The sequence below is a fragment of the Salvelinus fontinalis genome, chromosome 2 (genome assembly GCF_029448725.1).
Source record: "Salvelinus fontinalis isolate EN_2023a chromosome 2, ASM2944872v1, whole genome shotgun sequence".
NCBI classification, from domain to species: Eukaryota; Metazoa; Chordata; class Actinopteri; order Salmoniformes; family Salmonidae; genus Salvelinus; species Salvelinus fontinalis.
Genome location: NC_074666.1, coordinates 27,274,309 through 27,301,849, shown reverse-complemented (window position 1 = coordinate 27,301,849; position 27,541 = coordinate 27,274,309). Strand labels below are relative to the sequence as shown.

General features: G+C 44.3%; 1 protein-coding gene across 2 annotated transcripts in view; it reads right to left on the bottom strand.

Moving 5' to 3' along the window:
* The window catches only part of LOC129815395 (neurofibromin), a 69,016-nt gene extending 42,873 nt beyond the window's left edge, over window positions 1-26,143 (bottom strand). For both annotated transcript variants that reach the window (XM_055869193.1, XM_055869202.1), the window contains exons 1-21: window positions 25,901-26,143; window positions 18,636-18,779; window positions 18,444-18,527; window positions 16,953-17,143; window positions 15,862-15,968; window positions 15,632-15,699; window positions 15,106-15,181; window positions 13,393-13,550; window positions 13,114-13,287; window positions 12,833-12,961; window positions 10,390-10,464; window positions 9,459-9,590; window positions 2,769-2,903; window positions 2,170-2,283; window positions 1,992-2,071; window positions 1,720-1,843; window positions 1,228-1,474; window positions 975-1,048; window positions 769-852; window positions 319-660; window positions 74-213 (exon numbers count right to left, since the gene is read on the bottom strand). In XM_055869193.1, coding sequence (XP_055725168.1) covers window positions 74-213; window positions 319-660; window positions 769-852; window positions 975-1,048; window positions 1,228-1,474; window positions 1,720-1,843; window positions 1,992-2,071; window positions 2,170-2,283; window positions 2,769-2,903; window positions 9,459-9,590; window positions 10,390-10,464; window positions 12,833-12,961; window positions 13,114-13,287; window positions 13,393-13,550; window positions 15,106-15,181; window positions 15,632-15,699; window positions 15,862-15,968; window positions 16,953-17,143; window positions 18,444-18,527; window positions 18,636-18,779; window positions 25,901-25,960 — 2,738 coding nt within the window. In that variant the 5' untranslated portion in view covers window positions 25,961-26,143. The remainder of the gene's footprint in view (window positions 1-73; window positions 214-318; window positions 661-768; window positions 853-974; window positions 1,049-1,227; window positions 1,475-1,719; window positions 1,844-1,991; window positions 2,072-2,169; window positions 2,284-2,768; window positions 2,904-9,458; window positions 9,591-10,389; window positions 10,465-12,832; window positions 12,962-13,113; window positions 13,288-13,392; window positions 13,551-15,105; window positions 15,182-15,631; window positions 15,700-15,861; window positions 15,969-16,952; window positions 17,144-18,443; window positions 18,528-18,635; window positions 18,780-25,900) is intronic.
* Window positions 26,144-27,541: the final 1,398 nt, after the last annotated feature.

Below are 27,541 nucleotides of genomic sequence, written 5' to 3'. Positions count from 1 at the left end.
GTGTACTCACAGCACCAACGGTCTCATAGTCCAGGATAAGCATGCCATGGAGGAGAGGAGTGAAGGCTTTTACCTGACCAGGTTGAGCATCATGGTCTCTATGCTGGCCTGTCCCAGGTGCTCTGAGCTGCCCTCAGTGTTGTTGTCCAGTAGGTTCTTCATGATGGCAATGGTCTGCTCCACAAACTGGGTGTTAGTGTCATTGATGGGAACCTAAAAAGATACAAAAAATTATACATTTTACCACACAGGTTAACAGTGTCTTTGGATTTACAGGTACAACCCTTTTCACTGTACATGTGTATGTGTTCCTCTCACCGGCCCCTGTGCGTCGAAGAAGCGGCTGATGCTGTTCCTCAGTTTGTTGAAGAGCATGGGGTAGAGAGCTGGGCTGAGCTCCAGGCCCACCAGATCCTTAACATTGGTCCGGATCTGAACACCCTTTTCATGGCTGCAAACCATGAGGGACAGCAGGCGGTCCAGGAAGCGGCCCAGGGGCGTCTCCGTGTTCCCCTCACAGGAGCCCATGGAGATCATGGAGCCCTTCCTCTCACTGAGAGGCCCCATGGGGGGGCTGTAGGTGGCCAGGCCTGGGGCGCTGCGCTGCTGCAGACACACACCTCCCAGAGCACACAGGAAGCCAGTCATGTTGATCCACTCCTGGACACAGATAGGAGCAAGATCAATCCACAACCAAATAATTTGTGAAGTGTATTTTGATGTGCGTAAGGAGAATGCATAAGAACAGGCTCATGGATGTCTGCTTACCTGGCCATCCTCTAGCTTAGTTTTGGGATGGGTGAGGATTAATTTGGTCGCCTGCTCCCATTTTGCATGCGTGTCTTCCCATGCCTATCGGGAAGATGATAAAACAAAACAAATGTTGAGTTGATGTGAATATTGTGCTTCACAAACATCCTTCCATATTGAAGCATCTGGGTATGAACAGAAGCACAGCAGCAGGCCACTCTCACTTCTGTGTTTCCTGCAGTAGGATGTTCGATCCGCCTCAACAGAGCCATCACTCTCTTCTGCAGGGCTGACCGGCCTGAAAACACACAAACACACCATGACAGGAGCCTTGGCCTCAGACAGCCCCGACGTCATCACCTGCTGAGCTCTCATGCTGTGACTGCCCTCTAGAGGTGGTACTCTGTCTATACACCATAAGACACAGCACCGTCAACTCCAGGTTATAGGTCATTAGCACGTTCATTCACTACTAACCTGTGGACATCATGTTGCTGACGGAGGCAAACTCGATGAAGGTGTTGTAGTTGGGCAGGATGGTCTGGACCGGGACCTCGTCCACTCCACAGCGGACCTCAGCCTCCTCACACAGGTGTCTGAAGCAGGACATGGCCACCAGAACGGCCTCCATGTCAGGGCTCCACAGGAACATGTAGAGACACACCTCCAGCTTGGTCTGGGCCTGTCTGCAGATCGGGATGCCGCTGCCCACCGTGGCCCGCTCCTGGGGGAGGAAGACAGGACAGAAGGGTTAGAACAATGGAGATTAGTGAAACAAAGGTCACGTTCAGGAGGGGGTTCTGAATGTTATAGATATACAACATGTCATGCATAGAGCTACCTTTTTGCTTTACTCAAAAAGACAAATAAATATGCCTAAATATAATTCTGAACATTCTATAACCTTGTGCCCTCCTGGATGAGACCCACAGGTATAAGGACTACAAAACCCACAACACTGTGGCTCACCTTGTTCCTGAGGAGGAACTTGTTCCTGCAGATGAGGATCTCCCTCAGCCACTTAAGGATCTCTGTACTGTTGATCATCTGGTGGCCAACCAGCTTCTTACAGATGAAGAAGAGCACCTGGGAACTGTAGGGTACAACAGCCAATCACAGTCAAACTGGTGACCTCCATCTGTGCTAACCAATCAGCATCAACGAACACTCAATTTTACCTGGCATCTAAGGTAAGAGAACATCTATAAAACAAGGTAGATAAAAAGGAGGGCTGGGGCTACCTGATGTCCCAGAAGGTTTCAATGGGAGCATCTGGGTTCCACAGCTCTATGGCCTCAGGTTGATGCAGGACCAAGAGGGCCTATACAAAGGAAGAGAACACAAGGAGTATGTTTTAGCTACTGTGGCAAAATGTAACCATAATGGAGAAAAGGAGAGCGAGAGAGAGATGGGGCTCACCTCCATGGCCTCCTGTGAACACTCTCCCATGTTGGCCAGAGGCACCAGCTGCACCAGGCCGGTGATCAGCTCTGCTGTACTGCTCTGGATCTCCTGACCCTGCTTACCCGGGTTCTGACACACACACACACACACACTAAACAAACGCGTATACAACTACACAGCAATGTACAAACATGCCAAGAGTGGCTTTCCCGGTCTAGTCTGCCTAAAAGTCTTTGCAAATCCCAAACCAGTTTAAAAGGGTGGCACACATCACACCGAATGTGGATCTCTCGTTCTTCTACCGATTATTGAGTGTGCTGTTGACGTCCGACATTTTCGCACAATTCTACATGTAAAATCGGTTTGAAAGTACTCTCGGCAGGCAAACTCTATTGGTGTGTTCGAGCCCTAAGACATTCTAACAAGTCTCTAACCTAACACTTGGCTAATTTGTCTAAATCGAACCCGGCAAGTGGAATTAACGATAAATCGCAACACAACAAATGTAGAATTAAAGGATAAGTACAACTACTGTGTTACACGGCCATCCTCAAACAGCAAAAGACACATTATTTCTGTCCAGAAGTCCTAAAGTAAACAGAGCAAACACTAACATGTAGCATGAGTTTGGGGTCAGCATGGATGAGCTTGACGAGAGCCAGCAGAAGGTACTTGTGGCTACGCGTGTCCAGGTCTGTGGTCTTCTCCTTGAACTTCAGACTGGTCATCTTCTCCTTGAAGGTCAGACTCTGAAAGAAACAAACAGTAGAGACTAGCCATTAGCAGGAGCATTCTTTTAAGATGAGTGAGAGTGATAGAAAAGAGCAAGGTAACCATTGACAAATTAAGTAGAGGAGAGGGAGAAACAGATGCAGAGTATCTCTACTGTAATGAGACAAACAAGTTCCCACCCTCAGAGCAACAGTGACCCAGCGCACAGGGATCAGGAGAGCCACCAGGAGAGAAGGAATCAGGGGTCAAACAGGGGGCGCGATTAGAGAGAGACAGACTCTGTTTCATAAGTGCCCTTCATTGGTGAGCCATGAAACAGGAGGTGGACAAACAGACAGGAGCCTAAGGGGCCATGCCTAAACCATCATGGGCTGGCCACCATGAGGGAGTCAGGCCCACACACAAACACCAAGACACTGCAAACAGGAATTATGGATGAGGAAATAGTATTCTAGTTTCGTTTGAAGGAAATATTCAACTATGCACCAACACAATCTATAGGTCTCTCATCCGTTCACAGGTGATAAACACAACCAAGTAGCCATCCATAGAACCTAGTTTGAAGGCATATCAATGCTGTGATTATATTAAAATCCTCCATTTAGGAGTTCAAATAAAGATGATGAACAATCCAAACTATTTGTGAGTGTGCAAGTAGGACTCAGCCTCAACAGGCTGTAGTGCTGAGCAATTAACCAACAAGTCCGTTGTTTTTCTTTTTTAAAACAACTAATTGACCAACATTTGTTCAATTACTTTAACTTCTATTTGTTCAGTTTCAATGTGCAGTTTCTCTAGAAATAAATCAGATCAAGCCCGAACTGGGCGATTTAGTAGAGTTTAGTTTCCAACAGGCCAATGTTCCACATGGGTTAGTGCAGAAAACGTGGTAATTAACTACAATGACCATAATCCATTGCGTGCCTATTTGTCCAGTCTGTGTGGGGCAGACACTGAGGGAGAAGAGAGAAGAACGTGCGAGAGAGAGAGCAGTTGCTTTGTGAGTTATCTACCTGAAAATACACAATCTAAGTGATTGATAGTTGGTATTCAGCAGTAATAAAAGTATGCCTCATTGACTTTAAAGAACTACTAAAATAGTGATTTTGTCAGACAGCATAGGCAGCAGATCTATAGAGATGAGATGACTTGGAACTAAATAATAAAGTCATCACATAAAACAAACTGAAATATTTTAGTAAAGTATTGTGAATAAATTATGGTTAATAGGCAGTAATGGTCAAACATTGGCCTTTTATTAATTGTTGTATTCTGTTTTGTTACAGCATTCAACCCACATAATGCGTAGTGCATTTAATGTTGAATTATATCTTAACGAAAATCGAAAACCGTGGTTATTTTTTAATAACCGAAACGACCTCAAAAAGCACTACAAATCGCTCAACACTAACAGACTGAGAAGCATGCTCCAGGAGCTAGCCTAGCATACAGATGAGATGGAGTAGAGGGAGGAGTTGGACGCAGGCTCACTTCAACCAGAGCACAGAGGAGGTGGAGGACGACAGGGGCTCTCTCTTATCTGTGGTAGCCTGAGGGTGGGGTCAGGGGTTAGAGGTCAGCTGCAGAGGAGTCGGAAGGAGGAAGCGTGGGGAGTGGTAGGGGTGGCAGTTATACTTACAGCAACAGACGCCCACTGCCATGCAAAACAGTGACTGTGACAGGTTGGCATCTGAGTGAGTGAGCGGCAGCAGCCAGGTCAAAGAAAATGGAGGAGAAGGAAAGAACGGGGCAATATGAAAAGAGAAAATAAGCAGAAGACAAAGAAGCACCACCGAGTCAATGATGTCAGAGAGTTCCCTCTGCCGTCCTTCACCTCCATGAGATGAGTAGACCAAACACACAGATAAGAGCGAGATGACACGCGCACACACAAAATGAGAGGGAAGTGAGTGGTTATCAAAGATGGTTATCAAGAGAGTTACTAGATTTATATACAGTACCAGTCAAAAGTTTGGACACACCTACTCATTCTAGGGTTATCCTACATTTTACTATTTTCTACATTGTATAATAATAGTGATATCAAAACTATGAAAAAACACACATGGAATCATGTAGGGGGAAAAAAATCTAAATATATTTGAGATTCTTCAAAGTAGCCATCCTTTGCCATGATGACAGATTTGCATACTCTTGGCATCACCTGGAATGCTTTTCCAACTCTTGAAGGAGTTCCCACATATGCTGAGCACTTGTTGGCGGCTTTTCCTTCACTCTGCGGTCCAACTCATCCCAAACCATCTCAATTGGGTTGAGTTCGGGTGATTGTGGAGGCCAGGTCATCTGATGCAGCACTCCATCACTCTCCTTCTTGGTCAAATAGCCCTTACACAGCCTGGAGGTGTGTTTTGTCATTTTCCTGTTGAAAAACAAAATGATAGTCCGACTAAGCGCAAACAAGATGGGATGGAGTATCGCTGAGGAATGCTGCGGTACCCATGCTGGTTAAGTGTGCCTTGAATTATAAATAAATCACAGACGGTGACACCAGCAAAGCACCCTCACACCTCCTCCCCCATGCTTCACGGTGGGAACCACACATGCAGAGATCATCCGTTCACATACTCTGCGTCTCACAAAGATACGGCGGTTGGAACCAAAAATCTCTAATTTGGACTCATCAGACCAAAGGACAGATCTCCAACGGTCTAATGTCCATTGCTCGTGTTTCTTGTGCCAAGCAAGTCTCTTCTTATTGTTGTCCTTTAGTAGTGGTTTCTTTTCAGAAATTTGACCATGAAGGCCTGATTCATGCATCCTCCTCTGACCAGTTGATGTTGAGATGCGTTTGATACTTGAACTCTGTAAAGCATTTATTTGGGCTGCAATCTGAAGTGCAGTTAACTCTAATGAACTTATCCTCTGCAGCAGAGGTAACTCTGGGTCTTGCTTTCCTGTGGCGGTCCTCATGAGAGCCAGTTTCATCATAGCGCTTGATGGTTTTTGAGACAGCACTTGAAGACACTTTCAAAGTTCTAGAAATTTTCCAGGTTGACTGACCTTCATGTCTTAAACTCATGGACTGTTTTTTCTCTTTGCTTATTTGAGCTGTTCTTGCCATAATATGGACTTGGTCTTTTACCCAATAAGGGCTATCATCTGTATACGACCCCTACCTTGTCACAACACAACTGATTGGCTCAAACACATAAAGAAAGAAATTCCACAAATTATTTTTTTAACAAGGCACACCTGTTAATTGAAATGCATTCCATAAATAAAAATAAGAATGGCATGGCTCAAAGGTTTTGTATTTATTTTCTGTAATACCAACTACCCCACCGAAGACATTCTTTAAAAAAGTATACTCAGTCATAAGACTTAACGTGGGCAAATAAAATTCATAGAATAAAAAGGAAAGTTTTACATCATCTAAATCTGAGGGTGGTTTGAACCTTCCAGACTTGGAACTGTATGAACTCCCTACCCAAGGCTTTTACTTGCCACATATGCCCTATATGGCCAAAAGTATGTGGACATCCTTTCAAATTAGTGGATCCGGCTATTTCAGCCACACCTGTTATCAGCCACACCTGACAGGTGTATAAAATCGAGCACACAGCCATACAATCTCCATAGACAAACTTTGGCAGTAGAATGGCCTGTACTGAAAAGCTCAGTGACTTTCAACGTGGCACCATCATACAATGGCACATTTCCAACAAGTCAGTTCATCAAATTTCTGCCCTGCTAGAGCTGCCCCAGTCAACTGTAAGTGCTGTTATTGTGAAGGGGAAACGTTTAGGAGCAACAACGGCTCAGCCGCGAAGTGGTAGGCCACACAAACTCAGAACGGGACCGCCGAGTGTTGAAGCATGTAACGTTTATAAATCATCTGTCCTTGGTTGCAACACTCATTACCGAGTTCCAAACTGCTTCTGGATGCAACGTCAGCACAAGAACTGAAATGGGTTTCCATGCCCAAGCAGCAGCACACAAGCCTAAGATAACCATGCGCAATGCCAAGCATCGGCTGGAGTGATGAATCACACTTCACCATCTGGCAGTCTGACGGACTAATCTAGGTTCGGGGGATGCCAGGAGAACGCTACCTGCCCCAATGCATAATGCCAACTGTAAAGTTTGATGGAGGAGGAATAACAGTCTGGGGCTGTTTTTCATTGTTCGGGCTAGGCCCCTTAGTTCCAGTGAAGGGAAATCTTAATGCTGCAGCAAACAGTGACATTCTAGACCAGGCATTCCCAAACTGGGTATGGAGGTACGCGCAATGCCGTTGGGGGTACGCCAAATAAAAATGTAAATGTATTCACATTTTCAAACAGTCCATTTATATTCAATGTGCGGGACAAAATTGGGGCTGATTAAGAAGTTGGACAACACACAGGTCTTTCCATCATTGTATGATTTTTTTGTGTGCAAATGAACTCAAGCTTCCGGACAATGTCAAATGTGATATAGCGAAGCACCTGAGTGAGTTGGGTGTGCAGTTACGCAGGTACCTTCCCGAAACTGATGAAACAAACAACTGGTTTCGTTATCCCTTTCATTCCCTGCTTCCAGTCCACTTACTGATATATGAACAAGAGAGCCTCATCGAAATTGCAATAAGCGGTTCTGTGAAAAATGTATTTAATCAGAAGCCATTGCCAGATTTCTGGATTGGGCTACGCTCAGATGATCATGCCTTGGCAAATCGTGCTGTTAAGACACTGATGCCCTTTGCAACCATGTACCTACAGTATGTGAGAGTGGATTCTCAGCCCTCACTAGCATGAATACTAAATACAGGCACAGACTGTGTGTGGAAAATTATTTAAGTCTGAGACTCTCTCCAATACAACATTGCAGAGTTATGAGCATCCTTTCAAGCACACCCTTCTCATTAACTGGTGGTGAGTTATTCACACTTTCATGTAACAAATAAAGTTTTAAATGTAAGATGGCGAAATAAAGAGCAAAATTATTGATTATTATATTATTTGTGCCCTGGTCCTATAAGAGCTCTTTGTCACTTCCCATGAGCCGGGTTGTTACACAAACTCACACTCATTCTTATGTTCAATAAATGTATTGTATAGTGTGTGTGTGTGTGTGTGTGTGTGTGTGTGTGTGTGTGTGTGGCAGGCTTACAATTACAAAAAACTACATTTGAGAGTGCGTTGACCCTGGTGCTAGAGGGGGTACGCAGCTGGATGTTGAAAGTTTGAAGGGGTACGGGACTGTAAAAAAAATGTGGGAACCACTGTTCTAGACGATTCTATGCTTCCAACTTTGTGGCGACAGTTTGTGGAAGGCGCTATCCTGTTTCAGCATGACAATGCCCCCGTGGACAAAGTCCATACGAAAATGGTTTGTCGAGATCGGTGTGGAAGAACTTGACTGGCCTGCACAGAGCCCTTTCCTCAACCCCATCGAACACCTTTGGGATGAATTGGAATGCCGAATGCAAGCCAGGCCTAATCGCCCAACATCAGTGCTTGACCTCACTAATGCTCTTGTGGCTGAATGGAGTCCCTGCAGCGATGTTCCAACATCTAGTGAGTGGAGGCTGTTATAGCAGCAAAGGGGTAACCAACTCCATATTAATACCCAGGATTTTGGAATGAGATGTTCGATAAGCAGGAGTTCACATACTTTTGGTCATGTAGTGTATCAAAACGTTTCGATTTTAAATATTTTCGACATCAGAACAACCTTGAAGGAATCTTATTTGAGTTAGAGAAAAAGAAACTATTGAAACCAAATGATGTTAGCACAAGATGGAGGGAAAGTTGGAGCACAAGTAACGAAATTACACTTAACGAAAATGTATGTTTAATCCAGTATAAACTAACTGTATAGAATTTATTATACACGAGAGAAAACTCAAAGTCTACAGCACAATAGCAGAGTCATGTCTTAAGTGTAAAACTAATAGCTTTCTGGGAATGCTATGAAGTCCAAAATGTTTGGACGGAGCTAGAAAGTTGGCTGTCAGAAGTATTACAATGTAAACTTACTTTGAATCTATCTGTGTGCATATTTCATGACATTGCATATAGTGGTGTGGTGAGATACCCAATGAGCTGGACGATTCATCACTCATCTTGAAACAAACATGTACTAAAAACGTTGGAAATCAATCAATCCGCCATCATGAACACAATGGAAAAATCTAATGATGTATTATTAAAATAGCATGGGAGACCACGAAAAACTAATTGGTACAATTTAGGGCCAAGTGGCAAACAATAATGCACTAAGGATGGGGGTGTGAGCATACGGGTCTGGGCAGAGGAGATGTAGTTGTTGTTTGAGTGCGTCTGTAAGTTGTTGTTTGTATGTATAAGTTTGTATTTGGAGGGGGGGAGAAAAAGAAAGTGTCTTGGGGTGGGGGAGGGTGATTTTCCTCCAGTTGCTGTGAAGCTCCTGCTCTCCACAGTAAAACCACACACAGACACTGCAGTCTGGCAGTAAATAACATCTCATCCCAACATGGCCCATTCATTAAAAAAAACAATCATGCACACTCACAGGTAAGATTTTGGGTTTCTTGAGTATTATTTTTGTTTCCAAGAGTGTGTGTTTTGTTGTGTTTGTGTGTGTCTTACCGGAGTCATGCGGAGGGGAGCATGCGTACTGCAGCCCCTCATCACGTGACCCAGCGTCTCAGAAACCATGATCCTCAGCTCTCCTGAGTAGCAGTACACCGCATCAATCTTAGGCCACCAGTCCAATGGAGACTGCAGCAAAGGAATGGACAGAGGGTTATACTCCATCCTCTAAACAAACCTACTGTAGGCTTCATTATAAAACATTTGAAACAGAAACGTAATCCTGTAGAGAGACTTGGATAATACACGGCTTGTAGGTTAAATAGTAATAGTGGGTGTTGAGTCTTATCCCAATCGAAAGTCATTCAGAAAATGACATGGGGCCTTCAGCCCAGTAGGATTTGTTAGGGTGGAGAGATGGGACTTATCCAGTTTGCCTGGAGGGGAGAAAGATGGTGGCTGTAGTCTGCTACTCTCTGTTACCCACCCACCAACCCAGACAGACAGAGACATGCAGGAACAAAAGCAGCCTCTGACTTCTGCTCACAGACAGGAAGTGCTTTGCGTGAGGGGGGTGAGAGAGAGACCAGTCATACTCTCACTCCCTCACACACACAGTCTCCCAGGCACATGGAGAGCTAATAAAAGGGTCTCTGTATGAAATCTTCCCTCAGGCACTTCCTTTTGAAACACACAAACACACACACACATAAACCACATGAGTGTCTGCAGCACTTCCTCTCCCTGCATGGCTCATCCAGAGTGAGATGGTAGTCCATCTAATGGCTGGGTAATAGAGCCAGCCCAGTGTATACAGTAGTGACATCATCTACACAAAGTCACCACAGATAAGGTTACCACTGGTCATTCTAGACGTGCACACAGCATTGGTCACTTCATATACTTTGAATAGTGGCACTGGACATTGGCATTTGGTGTGTTGATTGACCCCTTAACCCTATGTTGGGTCATGACAACACACACTTACATTGGTGATGATTCTGTGTAGGGAGTTGACCAGGACGAAGTGGAAGGTGGGAGGGGAGGATGACGCCAGGCAGACCTGAAATGGAGGAGAAAAATAAAGAAAGAGAGACAATCCAGAGATCACAGAGTCCTTACTTCAACGTGTGCAAAAAGTGTGCATCAACAACCATTTCTATGAAATACTATACTCCAAAACTCAGCTCCATCATTCATTGAATCAGACAGCTCATTCATCACAAAACACACTGACATTGCCAATTACTTTAAGGATTTTTCCATTGGCAAGATTAGCAAACTTAGGCATGGCAGCAACGACATTACACATCCAAGTATAACTGATCAAATTATGAAAAACAAGCATTGTAATTTTGAATTCCGTAAAGTGAGTGTGGAAGAAGTGAAAAAAATATTGTCTTTCAACAATAAGCCACCGGGGTCTGACAACTTGGATGGAAAATTACTGAGGATAATAACGGACAATATTGGCCCTCCTCTATTTACCATATCTTCAATCTAAGCCTAGAGTGTGCCTAGAGGAAAGCAAAAGTAATTATGTTACCCAAGAATAGTAAAGCCCCCCTTTACTGGCTCAAATAGCCAACCAATCAGCTTGCTACCAACCCTTAGTAAACTTTTGGAAAAAATAGTGTTTGACCAGATACAATGGTATTTTACTGTAAGCACGCTTATAGGGAAGGACATTCAACAAGCACGGCACTTACACAAATGCCTGATGATGACTGATGATTGATTGGCTGAGAGAAATTGATGATAAAAAGATTGTGGGAGCTGTTTTGTTAGACCTCAGTGCGGCTTCTAACGTTATCGATCATAGTCTGCTGATGGAAAAACGGATGTGTTACAGCTTTACACCCCCTGCTATATTGTGGATAAAGAGTTACATGTCCCAATAAAAAAAAAAAGTACCCCTTTTTCTCCCCGATTTCATGGTATCCAATTGGTAGTTACAGTCTTGTCTCATCGCTGCAACTCCTGTATGGACTCGGGCGAGACGATGGTCGAGAGCCATGCGTCCTCCGAAAAACGACCCAACCAAGCCACACTGCTTCTGATACAATGCCCGCTTAACCCGGAAGCCAGAAACACCAATGTGTCGGAGAAAACACTGTACACCTGGCAAACGTGTCAGCGTGCATGCGCCCAGCCCGCCACAGGAGTCGCTAGAGCGTGATGGGACAAGGACATCTCTGCCGGCCAAACACTCCACTAACCCGGACGACACTAGGCCAATTGTGCGCCGCCCCATGGGTCTCCCGGTTGCGACAGACAGGTAACTATTTCCAGGCTCTAACAGAACCCAGAGGGTGTTCTTTAATGGAAGCCTCTCCAACATAATCCGGGTAAAATCAGGAATTCCCCTGGGCAGCTGTCTAGGCCCCTTACTTTTTTCAATCTTTACTAATGACATGCCATTGGCCTTGAGTAAAGCTATGTATGCGGAGGGCTCAACACTATACACGTCAGTTCTACAGCGAGTGAAATCACTGCTTAACAAAGAGCTGCAGTCAGTTTCAGAACAGGTGGCAAGGAATAAGCTGGTCCTAAATATTTCAAAAACTAAAAGCATTGTAATTCGTGACAAATCATTCACTAAACCTCAACTGAATCTTGTAATGAATAATGTGGACTTTGAGGTGACTAAATTGCTTGGAGTAAGCCTGGATTGTAAACTGTCATGGTCATAACATGTTGATACAACAGTAGCTAAGATGGGGAGAAGTCCATCCATAATAAAGCACTGCGGTCTTTTTAACAACACTATCAACAAGGCAGGTCCTACAGGCTCTCGTTTTGTCGCATCTGGACTATGGTCGTGTGGTCAGGTGCCACAAAGAGGAACCTTGGAAAATATTAATTGGCTCAGAACAGGGCAGCACGGCTGGCCCTTAAATGTACACGGAGAGCTAATATTAATCATGTGCATGTCAATCTCTCATGGCTCAAAGTGGAGGAGAGATTGACTTAATCACTATTTGTTTTTGTAAGAAGTGGTGACATGCTGAATGCATTGAGGTGTCTGTTCAAACTACTAGCACACAGCTTGGACACCCATGCATAACTCACAAGATATGTCACCAAAGGTCTCTTCACAGTCCCCAAGCCAAGAACAGACTATGGGAGACTACAGGGAACTCTATTTCACATCAGGTAAATGATGCAAGCAGATAAAAATACACTGTATTGAACCGCAGGGATTGTGAAGAAACACACACAGGCACACATGATAAGACATGCACATACAGATGGATGTGGTATTGTAAATATGTGATAGTGGAGTAGCGGCCTGAGGGAACACACTAAATGCATTGGGTAAGTGTTATGTAATGTCATGTAATATTTTAAACTGTATATATAACTGACTTAATGTTGCTGGACCCCAGGAAGAGTAGCTGCAGGGATCCTTAATAAATACAAATAAAAACCTTAAAATGCTGGTTGTTGTGGGGATTGATGCGGAAACAAGAGACAAAGCAGTCGATCATGAGGTCCACGTCTGCGTTCTGGCTTCCCGCCCCTCTGGAGAAAGGCTTGGCTGGGTTGAAGAGCAGGGCCTGACAGGAGAAGGGAGAAACAAAGTCCATAGCATCAGCTGTGACTGGTTACCACTGGTGACTAATACTGGATACTATGTTTATAATACCTTCCCATAACACTGATGATCAGAGGCTGAGATCAGAGGCTCAGATCTGTGGCTGATGCTCACCTTAAGGTCCACTACGATGGACTGCACCAGGAGGAAGATGACAGAGTGGTCCTCCCAGTTGATGTAGGTGGAGGCCTTGCAGAGTTTGACACAGGCGATGGCAGCACTCTCAGTCAGCTGTTTACTGCCCCCGTGGCCGGCCAGGGCCTTCCTCAGGTTCTCCAGGAACAGTTTCTGTTAGGGACAGAGAAGAGTACTGTATGAGAGAAGAGTAGTGTACTGTAAGACATGGCTGATTAGAACCCTAGTGTTAGAACCCTAGGGTGGGTTGTGTCTGACCTTATTGACCTTGGTGTCGTCTACAGTCTCTCTGGAGATGTCCTGTGTGATGTCGGGACAGAGGATGAGGAGGATGATCTGCAGTGGCCACACGGCTGCCTTCCTCTTGGCACTCTCAGCAAAACTGTCCACCAGGTCAAACAGCTTCTCTGCACAGTCTGGGAGAGACCGGGTCAGGCAACAACACAGTCAGGGAGAGACACAACCAAGCAACAACACACAGGTCTGGGAGACACACAACCAAGCAACAACACAGTCAATAACACACAGTCTGGGAGAGACACAACCAAGCAACAACACAGTCAATAACACAGTCTGGGAGAGACACAACCAAGCAACAACAGTCAATAACACGGACATACAGTACCAGTCAAAAGTTTGGACACACCTACTCATTCCAGGGTTTTTCTTTATTTTTACTATTTTCTACGTTGTAGAATAATAGTAAAGGCATCAAAACTATGAAATAACACATATGGAATCATGTAGTAACCAAAAAGTGTTAAATCAAAATAGATTTTATATTTGAGATTCTTCAAAGTAGCCACCCTTTGCTTTGATGACAGCTTTGCACACTCTTGGCATTCTCTCAACCAGCTTCATGCGTTTGAGCCAACCAGTTGTGCTGTGACAAGGTAGGGGTGGTATACAGAAGATAGCCCTACTTGGTAAAATACCAAATACATATTATGGAAAGAACCATCACGCGCTTTAATGAAACTGGCTCTCATGAGGACCGCAACAGGAAGGCCCAGAGTTACCTCTGCTGCAGAGGAATAAGTTCATTAGAGTTACCAGCCTCAGAAATTGCAGCCAAAAAAGAAATGCTTCACAGAGTTCAAGTAACAGACATCTCAAATCAACTGTTTAGAGACAGCGTCAATCAGGCCTTCATGGTCAAATTTCTGCAAAGGAACCACTACTAAAGGACACCAATAAGAAGAAGACTAGCTTGGGCCAAGAAACACCACAATGGACATTAGACTGGTGTAAATCTGTCCTTTGGTCTGATGAGTCCAAATATTAGATTTTTGGTTCCAACCGCCGTGTCTTTTTGAGACGCAGAGTAGGTGAATGGATGATCTCCGCATGTGTGGTTCCCACTGTGAAGCACGGAGGAGGTGTGATGGTGTGGGGGTGCTTTGCTGGTGAAACTGTTGTGATTTATTTAGAATTCAAGGCACACTTAACCAGCATGGCTACCACAGCATTCTGAAGCAATGCGCCATCCAATCTGGTTTGCGCTTAGTGGGACTATAATTTGTTTTTCAACAGGACAATGACACAGCCTGGAGGTGTGTTATTTGACCAAGAAGGAGAGTGATGGAGTGCTGAATCAGGGTGATTATGGAGGCCAGGTCATCTATCTCAACCCATTTGAGATGGTTTGGGTTGAGTTGGACAGCAGAGTGAAGAAAAAGCAGCCAACAAGTGCTCAGCATATGTGGGAACTCCTTCAAGACTGTTGGAAAAGCATCCCAGGTGAAGCTGGTTGAGAGAATACCAAGAGTGTGCAAAGCGGTCAAAATATATTTACATTTGTTTAACACTTTTTTTGTTATTTTATAGTTTATGTCTTCACTATTATTCTACAATGTAGAAAATAGTAAAAAAATAATGAAAAACCCTTGAATAAGTAGGTGTCCAAACTTTTGACTGGTACTGTATGATTCATCACTAAGTGTAACATTAGAACTGCAACTGCATTCTCACCAGCCATGTCTGTCTGTGGCCTCTGGTACAGCATGGTGAACTCATCAGGGTAGTTCTCAACCCAGTTCCAGAAGGCCTGAGGGGGGAGAAAAGGGGGTCAGACCACCTGCCTGGGAAGCACTGTACCCATCTTCTACTCACAAAGAAGACTATCAACAACACACCAACTTGCAACAATATTTCCAATATACACCAACAATATTTTCCAGACACTGCACTAGAGCAGGGCAACAGAAAGTCAACAGACACTGCACTAGAGCAGGAGGAGCAGGGCAACAGAAAGTCAACAGACACTGCACTAGAGCAGGAGGAGCAGGGCAACAGAAAGTCAACAGACACTGCACTAGAGCAGGAGGAGCAGGGCAACAGAAAGTCAACAGACACTGCACTATAGCAGGAGGAGCAGGGCAACAGGAGATGAGGACCAGAGACCACTAGGTGGAGAAAGTGAGTCTGTAGATAGATGCGTGAGAGAAACAGAGCGAGAGAGACAGAGTGGCAGACAGAGAGAGAGAGAGATACTCACCTTCTCTAAGCTGTTGATGACACTTAGCTGGGCAGGCTTCTTGAGGGCTTTGAATTTAAACACTGTCTCTGCAGGAGATGACAACCAATTGTGAGTCCACACTGAACCTCAACAACGGTGCACAACTCAAAAGAAACAGAACATCTTCGGCTCTATCAAACGGATAACTTCAAAATGGGATGACTGTAGTCCAAAATAAAGCAATGAGACTGATAAGAATATGGAAATACCTTGTAGCAGTTTCTTTAGCTTGGCACAGTCCACATTAATGTACTGGATGAGCTCGATGTCATGGACATCCACTGTGTCCTCCGAACACACGGTGAGCTCCTGCAACCTGAGGGGAAACACCGCAGAGATGGATATTTAATAAAGATGGTTATTTTAATCTCCTCGAATATTCATATTCAATAGAATCACATCATCACAATTGTAGAGAAGAAGCAGTAGAGCATCATAATAGATACAGTAATCAAATGGTAAGCCTAGGTCTCATTTGACTACCGGTAATAACGTGACATCAAATAGGCTAGTCTGGGTGAATGGGAAATGCTTTCAAGGTAAAAGCTGAGGACAAAAAGAGAGAGAGAGAGAGAGAGAGAGAGAGGCAACACTGGGGAGTGGCTGAGGTCAACTCTCTCTCCCTGTTTTAACATCACATAACCAACTCCTCAGTCCTCATGATTTAATAACCAGCCACTTCATCAGTCTGGGCCTGCCAGTCACGGACCAATAAGACCACAACACAGCTCGGTTAACAAGTGCAGACTGCAACTCACAGACGAGTGGAGCAGCACTCTTCTGCCTCAGAACAAACTAGTACACCAGTGCAACAAGAAGGAAGACAAAATATGTGCTTTCTGAGCTTCAACAAATAATTAATATACCTGAGTGGTTAATATTTACAGATGTTTTCTCCCCACTCCAAACCACTCAGCTCAACACACAGGTGCGCGCACACACACACACACACACACACACGTGAGTATGCCTCCATGTCTTGTGCAGGTCCAGGTCCTTATGGGGGTTGGTTTCACAGTGGAACATTACTCCACGAGACACAGACAAAGAGACTCTTTATGAAGGCTGCTGACAGACTCCCTTTCTCCCTCTATTTATTTCTCCATCTATCGGAGGTAGATGATAACTCCAGCTTCTTTTTTCCTCCTTGCTCTCACTGAAGCCCACAGGCCTGAACTGGTGTACACTTAAAGGTAACCCTTCCTCTACGTACAGCCTGAGGTCTACTACTGTGGCCTGTCGCTTCTCAGAGCAGTTTGGGCTGAGGGTTAGAGTTATGGGTGTTTATGATTAATGTCACCTGGTGGAGATGCGGCTGAACACGGCATTGAAGTTGTTGCAGCTGAGGGAGAAGAGGACCCCGGAGGCGGAGCTACGTAGCTCGGCGGCATGCTGGTGGCCCTCGCGGTACGTGTGGATGAAATGACAGATCTCTGGCAGCAGCTGTTTCACCAGCATGGTCTCATCCAGACGCATGCAGTCCTTCGGTTGCTGAGGGATGGAGGGAAGGAAGGAGAGACCAGGAAGGGAGGGATTAGAGGAAAGGTTAGAGGTCAAACATGAGAAAACCTTTGTCCTCACTGCACAATTAGCCCAGAGAGGAGAGAATAGACCAGAATAAAACCCTACCACACAGAGAGAACGGTCAGTCAGGTTCCAGTCACAAGGCGTGGATCCCTGAAGTCACACATTCCCTCTCATACATGAAGATATAAAACATACTAGGTCTAAAACATCCTTACCAATAGGTAAGATATCACAAATCGGTAGGCTACAACTTCGCATCACATATTTTAGATACAGTGCATTCTGATGTCTCTCACAGCCATGAAACAATGCTGTAAATCTAGCTGAGATAATGGCTCTGGACAGAGCTATCCAGACTAATGATTCTACCTGCTGGATTTGGACCTGCTGCACTGCAGGCATGGGACCTGTAATTACCCCAGCACACTGTGGAGGGACTGGGGACAGAGCTCTACTGCAGGCCTGGGACCTGTCATTACACCAGCACACTGTTGGGGGAGTTGGGAAAGAGAGGGCTCTACTTGGGGACAGTGGTGGATCATTAAGTGAAATATTTAATTGAAAAGAGAAGGATTTTCTGATTACTAGTACAGGTGTATTATGTCAATTTTAAATGAACTTGCAGGGGCATGGGCTACTGAAAGAAACCATCAACGAGGCAAAAATAGTAAGAAAAATGCATTCAGATTTCAAGAAAAAGGATAACTTGAAGAACCTAACAGCTGTCCTCCATCCGCAAGCTCATAGTAAAAAAATGAATACAAATGTCCATAAACTCGGGGCAATCCCATTGGAGGCTCAGAATGCAAAGTCAAGATGAGCAAGCACCTGGAAAAGCAATCTTCAGTGAGCACATCTTTACTAAGAAGAGGAGAGAAGGGAAAGGAGCCAGGGGACAACTGGATACTAACAGAGTTCCCCAAGACTGAAAGAAAGAGACAGGACTCAAACACACAGTTCATGTGTGGGGAGGGGAAAGGGCTCAGATCCAGTCCAGAGCAAAGACCACTGTCCCCACTGAGACAAAACATCTGGACCACAGACAGCCCACCACATTCTATTGTGTTATGCTGATATGTAATGGAGATCTGCTGATAAAAACCAGAACACTGCATTAGGAGAGCATGCAGGGAGACAAGGAAACAAACCAGGAAAAAACAGAGGGATGAAAGGAGAACGAAGGAGAGTGAGCGAGGAAGAGAGACGGAGATTTAAAAGCCACATGCATCCATCATTTCCGTTTTTGATGGGGAATGATCCTTACCCCAGCAAGGCACTTCTCCAGTGTGTCCAGGATGATGAGCTGAGAGAGATACAGGTTCTTCTCCGCAGCCTCCCCAAATATTCGCTAGGAGAGAAAGAGAAGGAGACATGGTTGAGACATCTCCAACATTTTACCTGGATCCATAGGCTTCAACTGACATCGTTTGCACATACAGCACAAACACACACTCACCATGTTGTTCACATTCTTCAGTATGTTTGTGAGGCCACTGATGACCAGTGAGAACTTGTACTTGGAGATGTGTATCAGACAGTCCTTGTTGTGCTCTGTGCTGACTTTGGTGTGAGTGTTCTGTTGGCCCACTTTGACTGGAAGCTGTAGAGGGGAAAAAGTGACAGAGTAAGGATGTTGGGTGTTGTTACATGAATCTAAGTTGGTAACTTTTCTTTGTGTCCAATACAAATAACCCTAACATACTGTCAAGAGCATTGAGTACAGGAATAGCCTTCTGTATACATTTCCTGTCAATAAGTCCATCACAATGTTTTCAAGGAGATAGCCTATTCTAGGTCTGCATGACTGAATAACAATACATTTGGTTAGCAGCGCTCCTTGAGCAGTGATCTCACAGTCTCTTTCTCTAGAGACCAACATGTCTGCCTCTAGTGAAGCCTCCTCTGCATCCTGAGCAGGGGATGTACTGTATAGTAGACTACACTACATTCAGTGGATGTGTCAGAGAGCCTGGCTGGCTGGGCTCTCCTCTGCCTCCGACTCCAGCTCAGACAGGATGACAGTGCATCAGCTGGTCTGAGGCCCCAGGCTGACCCAGCCTTGCCTAGGCTCCGCTCCATCTAGCCTAATAACAGCAAATCACAGCTCCATGTGACACCCAAACACCATTAAATAACACAAACACTCAAAGCAACCCGACTCTCCCACTTCTTGGAAGAATTTTCCCATTTGGTGAGGGACAGCAGTACAGAGGCATGGGCTATTATAGAGCTAGCAGGACAAGACGCTCCCCTCCCTCATCAGACCAGACAGCAGAAGAGACTTATGGGATAGAGAGGAGTGTAGAGCACTGGGGAAGCCTGGAGGGTGGCCCCTCCCTGAGCATATAGACCTACACACACAGGGGGTGGATGTGCTGAGCTGGGCTCACAGACACGCGCTATGGACTATACTCCATGCATTACACTCAGTCTCTACCTTTTGGGCTACAGTTGCACGACCACACACACAAGTTTACAAGTAGGACTACTAATACAAACAAATGTACTTATTCTGCAAAGTGCAGAGGAAGTCCAACTTGACAGTTTTGTATAGCCTATGGCTTCTTATAAGTAAGCTAAACAAATAAAGGTTTGGAGATCTTTGAGGTTGACACACTCCCAGTCCCAACCATCCGACAGGTCCTGAAGAGGTTCCTCCCCCTACAGCAGGAGGATGACCTAACACCCTGAACCCCAGTACAGGCCAGGGAAGGGCCGCTCCTCTCCTGGATTAGAGACATGCGTGTGTGTGAGGGGACGGAAATGAGAGTCCTGAGACTTGAACATCTTCCCTGCAAACACACACAGAGAAACCCGCATGTAGATACGCTGGTTGACATCCATATACAGGCCAGGCAAACAGACACAGGGCCACTTTTTTCACTGGCACGGTCTTCAATTCCTCTAAGGTCAATCCCTTTCCTTAGGAGTGCTTTGGCACTAGCCAACAGGGCACTGCACATAAAGAGGGGAGAGAGGAGTACACTACTCTTGTTGACGTACTGCCAGAAGACACACAAACGCCTAAGTAATGAAGTTTTTGCTGAGTGCCAACATAGAAACAATATTTAGGCGAGCACAGAAAACAAACTGGAGGTTGGGATTGTTGTGAATCATGGAGATATTTATGAGCTAACATCCAAGATACCATCTAAAAGAAGCATGGCTCCTCTTCACGTGGATGAGCTTCTCTCTCTAGGTCAGGGCTTGTAAGCAGCATCAGGTATCAACGTCACATTTTCAATGAAAAGGTCAAAGATTTCCTCCTCTTTTCCTTAGAAGCTTTGGTTTCACAAGCTCAAGCACAATACATTCAATCACTAGTTTAAGACAATGTTAGAATAAGTGATAGGGTTTAATGTTGTTTACCCAAATGGGGGAAATAAATGGAATCCTATTCAAACACACTACATTATCCTTGGATGTGGCACGACGGAAGTAGCCCACCTTTCGTTAGATTTTGAAAAGGATATTCTGAATGAACTCTAGTGAGGGTTAGATGATTTGTGGGGTAATAATCTCTAATGCTCTGCTTTGACCTCTATGGGTCAAGCTCGAGGAAAGGTGATATAGCCGAACCTATAATATCACAGAGGTTGAGCTGCTAATCTCAAAGCCGATTCTGACTAAAAGCAGTCCCAATCCCACCAGAAGCCAACATACACAATCCTTTTTAATGAGTACAAAGCACTATCAATAGGCTTAACAGTCAAAAGTGGATTTAAAATTAGGCCTAATCTCCATGAAAACTTCATCAAAGTGCAATGAGCCACACCCAGCCACTTCCAAGACAGAACAGTTAGCTAACGGATAAGGGGGCACAACTTCAACTGAATATCTGCTACAAGGGCCAGGTAGGCCTATCGGCCTGGAATAGTCTGAACCCTTGAAGATGGAGAAAGGTTACTGGGGAGCCGGGACATTCGACTATTAATCACTATGCTACCACTGAAACTTTCAAAACTATAATAGCGGATCTCAGAAACTAAGTGTTGTGATACAGTCTCAGTAACCTAGACATCTGGACTGTTGCATACGGTCTAGCCTCCTCATGTCATGTACTGTATGAATACTTCACTAATGTGGTTTCCAACACCTTCGATGGAACTGATAAGATGAACCGGGTCCCGCCCCGCCCCCTCTCCAAATACTACTGCTGCACCATCGAAAAATCGTCCTGACCGGTTGCATCACAGCCTGGTACGGGAATTGCTCCGTCCACAACCGCAAGGCCCTCCAGGTGGTGGTGAATACAGCCCAGTACATCACTGAGACCACGCTCCCACCCATCTAGGATATCTACTCAAAACAGTGCATGAAGAAGGCACACAGCAACAAGGACCCACACACGAGCTGCTCTCTCTCTTACGATCGGGCAGGCGGTATCGGAGCATGGTCTGATACAGTTTCAAATCTACAAGCCATAAGACTAATGAACACATGAACCACCTGCTCTGATTCTCCTCACCTCAGCAAACATGCATGCAGTCACACACCGAATCTACAAAACATTAAGAAAACCATCACCTCTTTTGCCCTCAGAACAGCCTCAATTAGTCGGGGCTGGACTTGACAAGGCATTCCACAGGGATACTATTTGCACCCGGGGGGGGGGGGGGGGGGCACAGGACCGAGTTTGGTAAACCTTTTGCTAAATGACTCAAATGTAAATGTAAGTAGGGCCTAACCCAGGGCTCTCCAACCCTGTCCCTGGAGAGCTACTTTCCTGTAGGTTTTCACTCCAACTCTGTTCCTGGAGAGATTCTAATAATTAGCTGGTTGATAAGCTGAGGTTGGAGCGAAAACCTACATGAGAGTAGCTCTCCAGGTATAGGGTTGGTGAGCCCTGGCCTAACCACCTACCCAAAACAAGCCACAGTAGTCTAAACATCCACAATTACTAATCTCTCATCTCCACTGAGCTATTGGGTAAAAATGTTTAAAAATAAAAAAATGGGCTTGCTTTAGACTTAAGAGATATTTGATAGAAAATACATGTGTTAACAAATCATGTTAACAGTGAATGGCAATATGCCCACAAGTCATCTTTCCTCTTGCAACAATGAACAGACCCAAAAATTATTGTTTTCCGGTAATTTGATAGGATTCATTAGCCTTTATTTATTTTTACATATAAAACATGGCATTTCCCATTCCATAGGTTGATCATGTAGGCATTACATCTAGGCCTATACTGCACCATACTACAAACTTTACCGATCATAATCATACAGACTGGGCCTATAAATTTGATGACATCAATTGTATGAAAAAAGCAACACATGCAAGGGAGACACAATGAAATCACTGCTTGCATATAAGTAAGCAATCAAGTTCAATCAATCAAGTTTATTTTATATAGCCCTTCGTACATCAGCTAATATCTCGAAGTGCTGTACAGAAACCCAGCCTAAAACCCCAAACAGCAAGCAATGCAGGTGTAGAAGCACCTGTACAGTACAACCATAGCCCATACTGCATCAGGTAGGCTGGGGGCAATTCCAAGGTAACAGAATTACATTTGACTCCGTTTTTTCACATTGCCAAACAAAAACCATTTATTTCAAAGTTTAACAAAACATACAAATCTATGCAAAAGGACTACTTTGAACAATTTCCACTGAAAAATGTACAAAAACGAATTAAGGTGGAAGATCTGTGCAGATGCAAATTTTGGTAACAGAATTGTGGTAAAATCTCCCTCAGGTATTTATGCCACCACGTTTACCAAAGATTCTTAAATGTCTGCTCCAAATTAAGATTCAAAGGTGTCTGCAGAAAGAATGGGGTGTCAGCTATGAGATGGCACCTTGAGTTTGGAAATAAATCTGTTTTGGTTATTGAACTAGGCCACATTAAGTGAAGTGGATTTACACCTGGTAACAGTGCAGTAGAGTTCAGTACAGTAAAGTAGAGTATAGATCAGCACAGTACAATATACTGTAATACACCTTTCTTTACTGTAATGTGCTATCCAAACTTGTGAAAGATAGGTTCAGATTTGGTGCAGCCCAGTAGGTCTGTGAACGTTAAAGGAATAGAAAAAAAATGTCTACTTCATGTTCATCGTCTCCAGCACCACCCCAACACTTGAAAATGGTGTGTTTCTATGTTTCGTAGTAAAAAGATGGAGGAAGACAAGTGTTTCCAATGATATCGGTGAGCATTGTGTGATTTTAACCAATTATGAGTAGGCATTGTTTACTAATTGGTTGATGATGTCATTGGATGATGTCATCATCCCTTCAACATCAAGGCCAGGGTGGACTGACCAAACTACTTTTCAACGTCCCTGGACGTCCGGTGTCAGTGGGTGCTCAGTCGGTGAGGATGCTGGTTACAGAAAATGAAAAGACAGGGGGCTCATGGTGTAGGTGTCAGTAACAGCTGGGAGAGATGACATTAACTGGAGAGAGAGAGACAAACAGAGAGACGGAGGGAGGGTTTGTCCAAACTGTTTGAACACTCTTAACACTCTTGGTTTGACCAACAGAAAGACAAAGAAAACAGTTATGAGCTCAACATAACAGTATGCAGTGGAAAGGAGTACAGTAGCAGGTGACCCAACTGTGGGTTGAAACTATTATGATTTCCCATTGGAGCCAATTCAGTTGCAGTAATTCCATTACTGATTTTTCTAATCACTTAATTCATAAACAGAATTGATATCAGTAAAATCACTATAACTAATTGGTAGGTCTACCATTACTTGTTACTTTTGTGAACTTTCATTATCCTCCCTCCTTATAAGGGAGAGACACCAGAAAATATCGTAAAGATGTGGGTTTTTGGTAATGGGATTACAAGGCACAGGGCTATATTTATTTAACTTCCAGAAGGTAAACAATTTCTCCAAAGCTATATAAAGCTTAAGTGTTGATATTGGTTGGCAGGGGTCTTTATGTCAACATTGTGTTTTGATGCATTTCTGATGCCTTTTAAGACTTTCTGGTCAATGTTTTCTAAGCCTTTAATAATGCCTAATTATGGGAAATGGTATCTATGCCTTCATTTCCCAAAAATACAAACTCATAGCTTTCATTTGACACCCAATGTGATATGCTCCTATGAACTTCACATGCTGGTGCTCATGATGGGTCCTTTTCAATGGAAATGCCCCTAGCCCTGCTTTAAAGTACTACACGGATGAAGACATTTGTGAAATTGTGCTTGTCAATGACATCAGTGAGGGGATTAGAGCAGGTCAATAAAATTCTCTCCCCCATGTTTTCCAATGCAATGAATGGATGGGACGTGATTGTCAATCTGCATAGATAAATCCACACATACTGTAAACAAACTGGACGCAGCTCAAATAACACAGTATATGACTAGCTACACTAAACAAAAATATAAACATAACATGTAAAGTGTTGGTCCCATGTTTCATGATCTGAAATTAAAAAAATCCCAGAAATGTTCCATACACACAAAAAGCTTATTTCTCTCAAATTTTGTCCACATCTCTGTTAGTGCGTATTTCTCCAATACCAAGGTAATCCATCCACCTGGCAGGTGTGGCATATCAAGAAACTGATTAAACAGCATGATCATTACACAGGTGCACCTTGTGCTGGGGACAATAAAAGGCCACTTTAAAATATGCTGTATTGTCACACAACACAATACCACTGAGGTCTCAAACTCTGAGGAAACTCGCAATTGACATGCTGACTGCAGGAATGTCCACCAGAGCTGTTACCAGAGAATAGAATGTTCATTTCTCTACCATAAACTACCTCCAATGTCATTTTAGAGAATTTGGCAGTATATCCATCCAGCTTCACAACCGCAGACCATGTGTATCCACGCCATCCCAGGACCTCCACATCCGGCTTCCTCACCTGTGGGATTGTCTGAGGGGGTTTCTGAGGATTATTTGTGTCTGTAATAAAGCCCTTTTGTAGGAAGAAATTAATTCTGATTGGCTGGGCCTAGCTCCCCAGTGGGTGGGCCTGGTTGTCAAGTAGGTGGGCCCACCCATGGCTGCACCCCTGCTTAGTCATGCGAAATCCATAGATTAGGGCCTAATTTATTTATTTCAATTGACTGATTTCCTTATACGAACTGTAACTCAGTAAAATCTTTGAAATTGTTGCGTTTATATTTTTGTTTAGTAATAGTTAGCAGCTAGCTACTGTAGTAGCTAAGTGGCTATAAAGAAACAATGCTTTGTAGTCCAAGGTGAGGCTACTAGTTAATGGAAATGACATAAACACACTAATTACTGGACACTTGCTTCGGGTTGACAAGCTGGCTAGCAACAAGGCTCGCAGGGGCTAGCTAGTTAGCACAGTGTTATTAACAGAAGCTGAATGCATTACAGTAATAACCACGCAAGCTAGCAGCTCGCTGCCCAATTCAACATCTAGTTAGTTCCTCCTTCTTGACAGTAAGAGGCGTGTTCTGTCGATTCCTTTGTTTATATATTGAGGCTACATCCTCGTGGTTTCATCCAAAGGGATTTTAAATGTTATTTCAAATGTTAGGGACAGAATTGGTCCATGTGTTATTTCGTCCTCTCACTCTCTGTCGCTGTCACTTGCTCCTGTGTGATGATGCGGCTCTGCAGGAGAACTATACATTCTAGAACGGCTCAAAACATACCACTCATGACAGTGCAGCTTTCTTTAAATGATCCCGTCGCTAAACCCACGACCTCTATGATGTTACTGGGAAAAAAGCAGCGGCACAATTTCTGATACGATGTGTTATTCTTACCTGCTCGTCGAATCTACTAATTACGGCCTGAACCCATTCCACGGGTTTATGCGCCGCCATGGCCGGCCGGGTGCGAGCCGCGATGGGCCACTTGAATTATCCGTATAAATAATGATTCCTTTGCTATTTTCAACCAGTTAATCCTCAAATTCCGATGTTGATGGGGTTATTTTTTCTTTCTTTTATCAGACACACCACAATATCCCCATGACAGAACCGGAAGTTTGAATCCTCCTCAATGAACAGTCGTCATTAGTTACCACAGCCACAAAGTCATAATTATGGATAAACCCCGCCTATTTCTACAATTTATTTTCTTAAAATCTGTTTTTGAACGTAAGCCTAACCTTAACCATACTGATAACCTTATGCTGAACCGTAACCTTACTTTAAGACCAAAAAGTGCATTTTTGTTTTCATGAATTGGTACGATAGAGCCACTTTGACTTTGTGGCTGTGTTAACTAGTAACAACCTCAATGAAGCAGGCACGGATGCTGTTTTGAGGAGCAGCTACTGCGCGTGCGTTGCAAGAATCTTTGCAGCGTCCAGTATGAATACAAAAAACGGGACATTGGACCAATGCCGTGTGTTTTCATCAATGAGAGGTTTTAGATAACAAACTGGTGAGGTCACACTGCCTTAGGATTTTAGATACAGAAGAAACAGAAATATTTAGCAGTTAAAACAAAATGCATAATAACAGTAGCTAAACTCTGTAGCTAACCTTTTTCAGGACCCTGTCTTTCAAAGATAATTTGTAAAAATCCAAATAACTAAAGGGTTTAAACACTGTTTCCCATGCTTGTTCAATGAACCATAAACAATTAATGAACATGCACCTGTGGAGCGGTCATTAAGACACAAACAGCTTACAGATGGTAGGCAATTAAGTTATGAAAACTTAGGACACTAAAGAGGCCTTTCTACTGACTCTGAAAAACACCAAGAGAAAGATGCCCAGGGTCCCTGCTCATCTGCGTTAACGTGCCATAGGCATGCTGCAAGGAGGCATGAGGACTGCAGATGTGGCCAGGGCAATAAATTGCAATGTCTGTACTGTGAGACGCCTAAAACAGCGCTACAGGGAGACAGGACAGACCGCTGATCGCCCTCGCAGTGGCAGACCACGTGTAACAACACCTGCACAGGATCGGTACATCCAAACATCACACCTGTGGGACAGGTACAGGATGGCAACAATAACTGCCCGAGTTACACCAGGAACGCACAATCCCTCCATCAATGCTCAGACTGTCCACAAAGGCTGAGAGAGGCTGGACTGAGGGCTTGTAGGCCTGTTGTAAGGCAGGTCCTCACCAGACATCACTGGCAACAACGTCGCCTATGGGCACAAACCCACCGTCGCTGGACCAGACAAGACTGGCAAAAAGTGCTTTTCACTGACGAGTCGCAGTTTTGTCTCACCAGGGGTGATGGTCGGACTTGCGTTTATCGTCAAAGGAATGAACGTTACACAGAGGCCTATACTCTGGAGCGGGATTGATTTGGAGGTGGAGGGTTCGTCATGGTCTGGGGCGGTGTGTCCCAGCATCATCAGACTGAGCTTGTTGTCATTGCAGGCAATCTCAACGCTGTGCGTTACAGGGAAGATATCCTCCTCCCTCATGTGGTACCATCC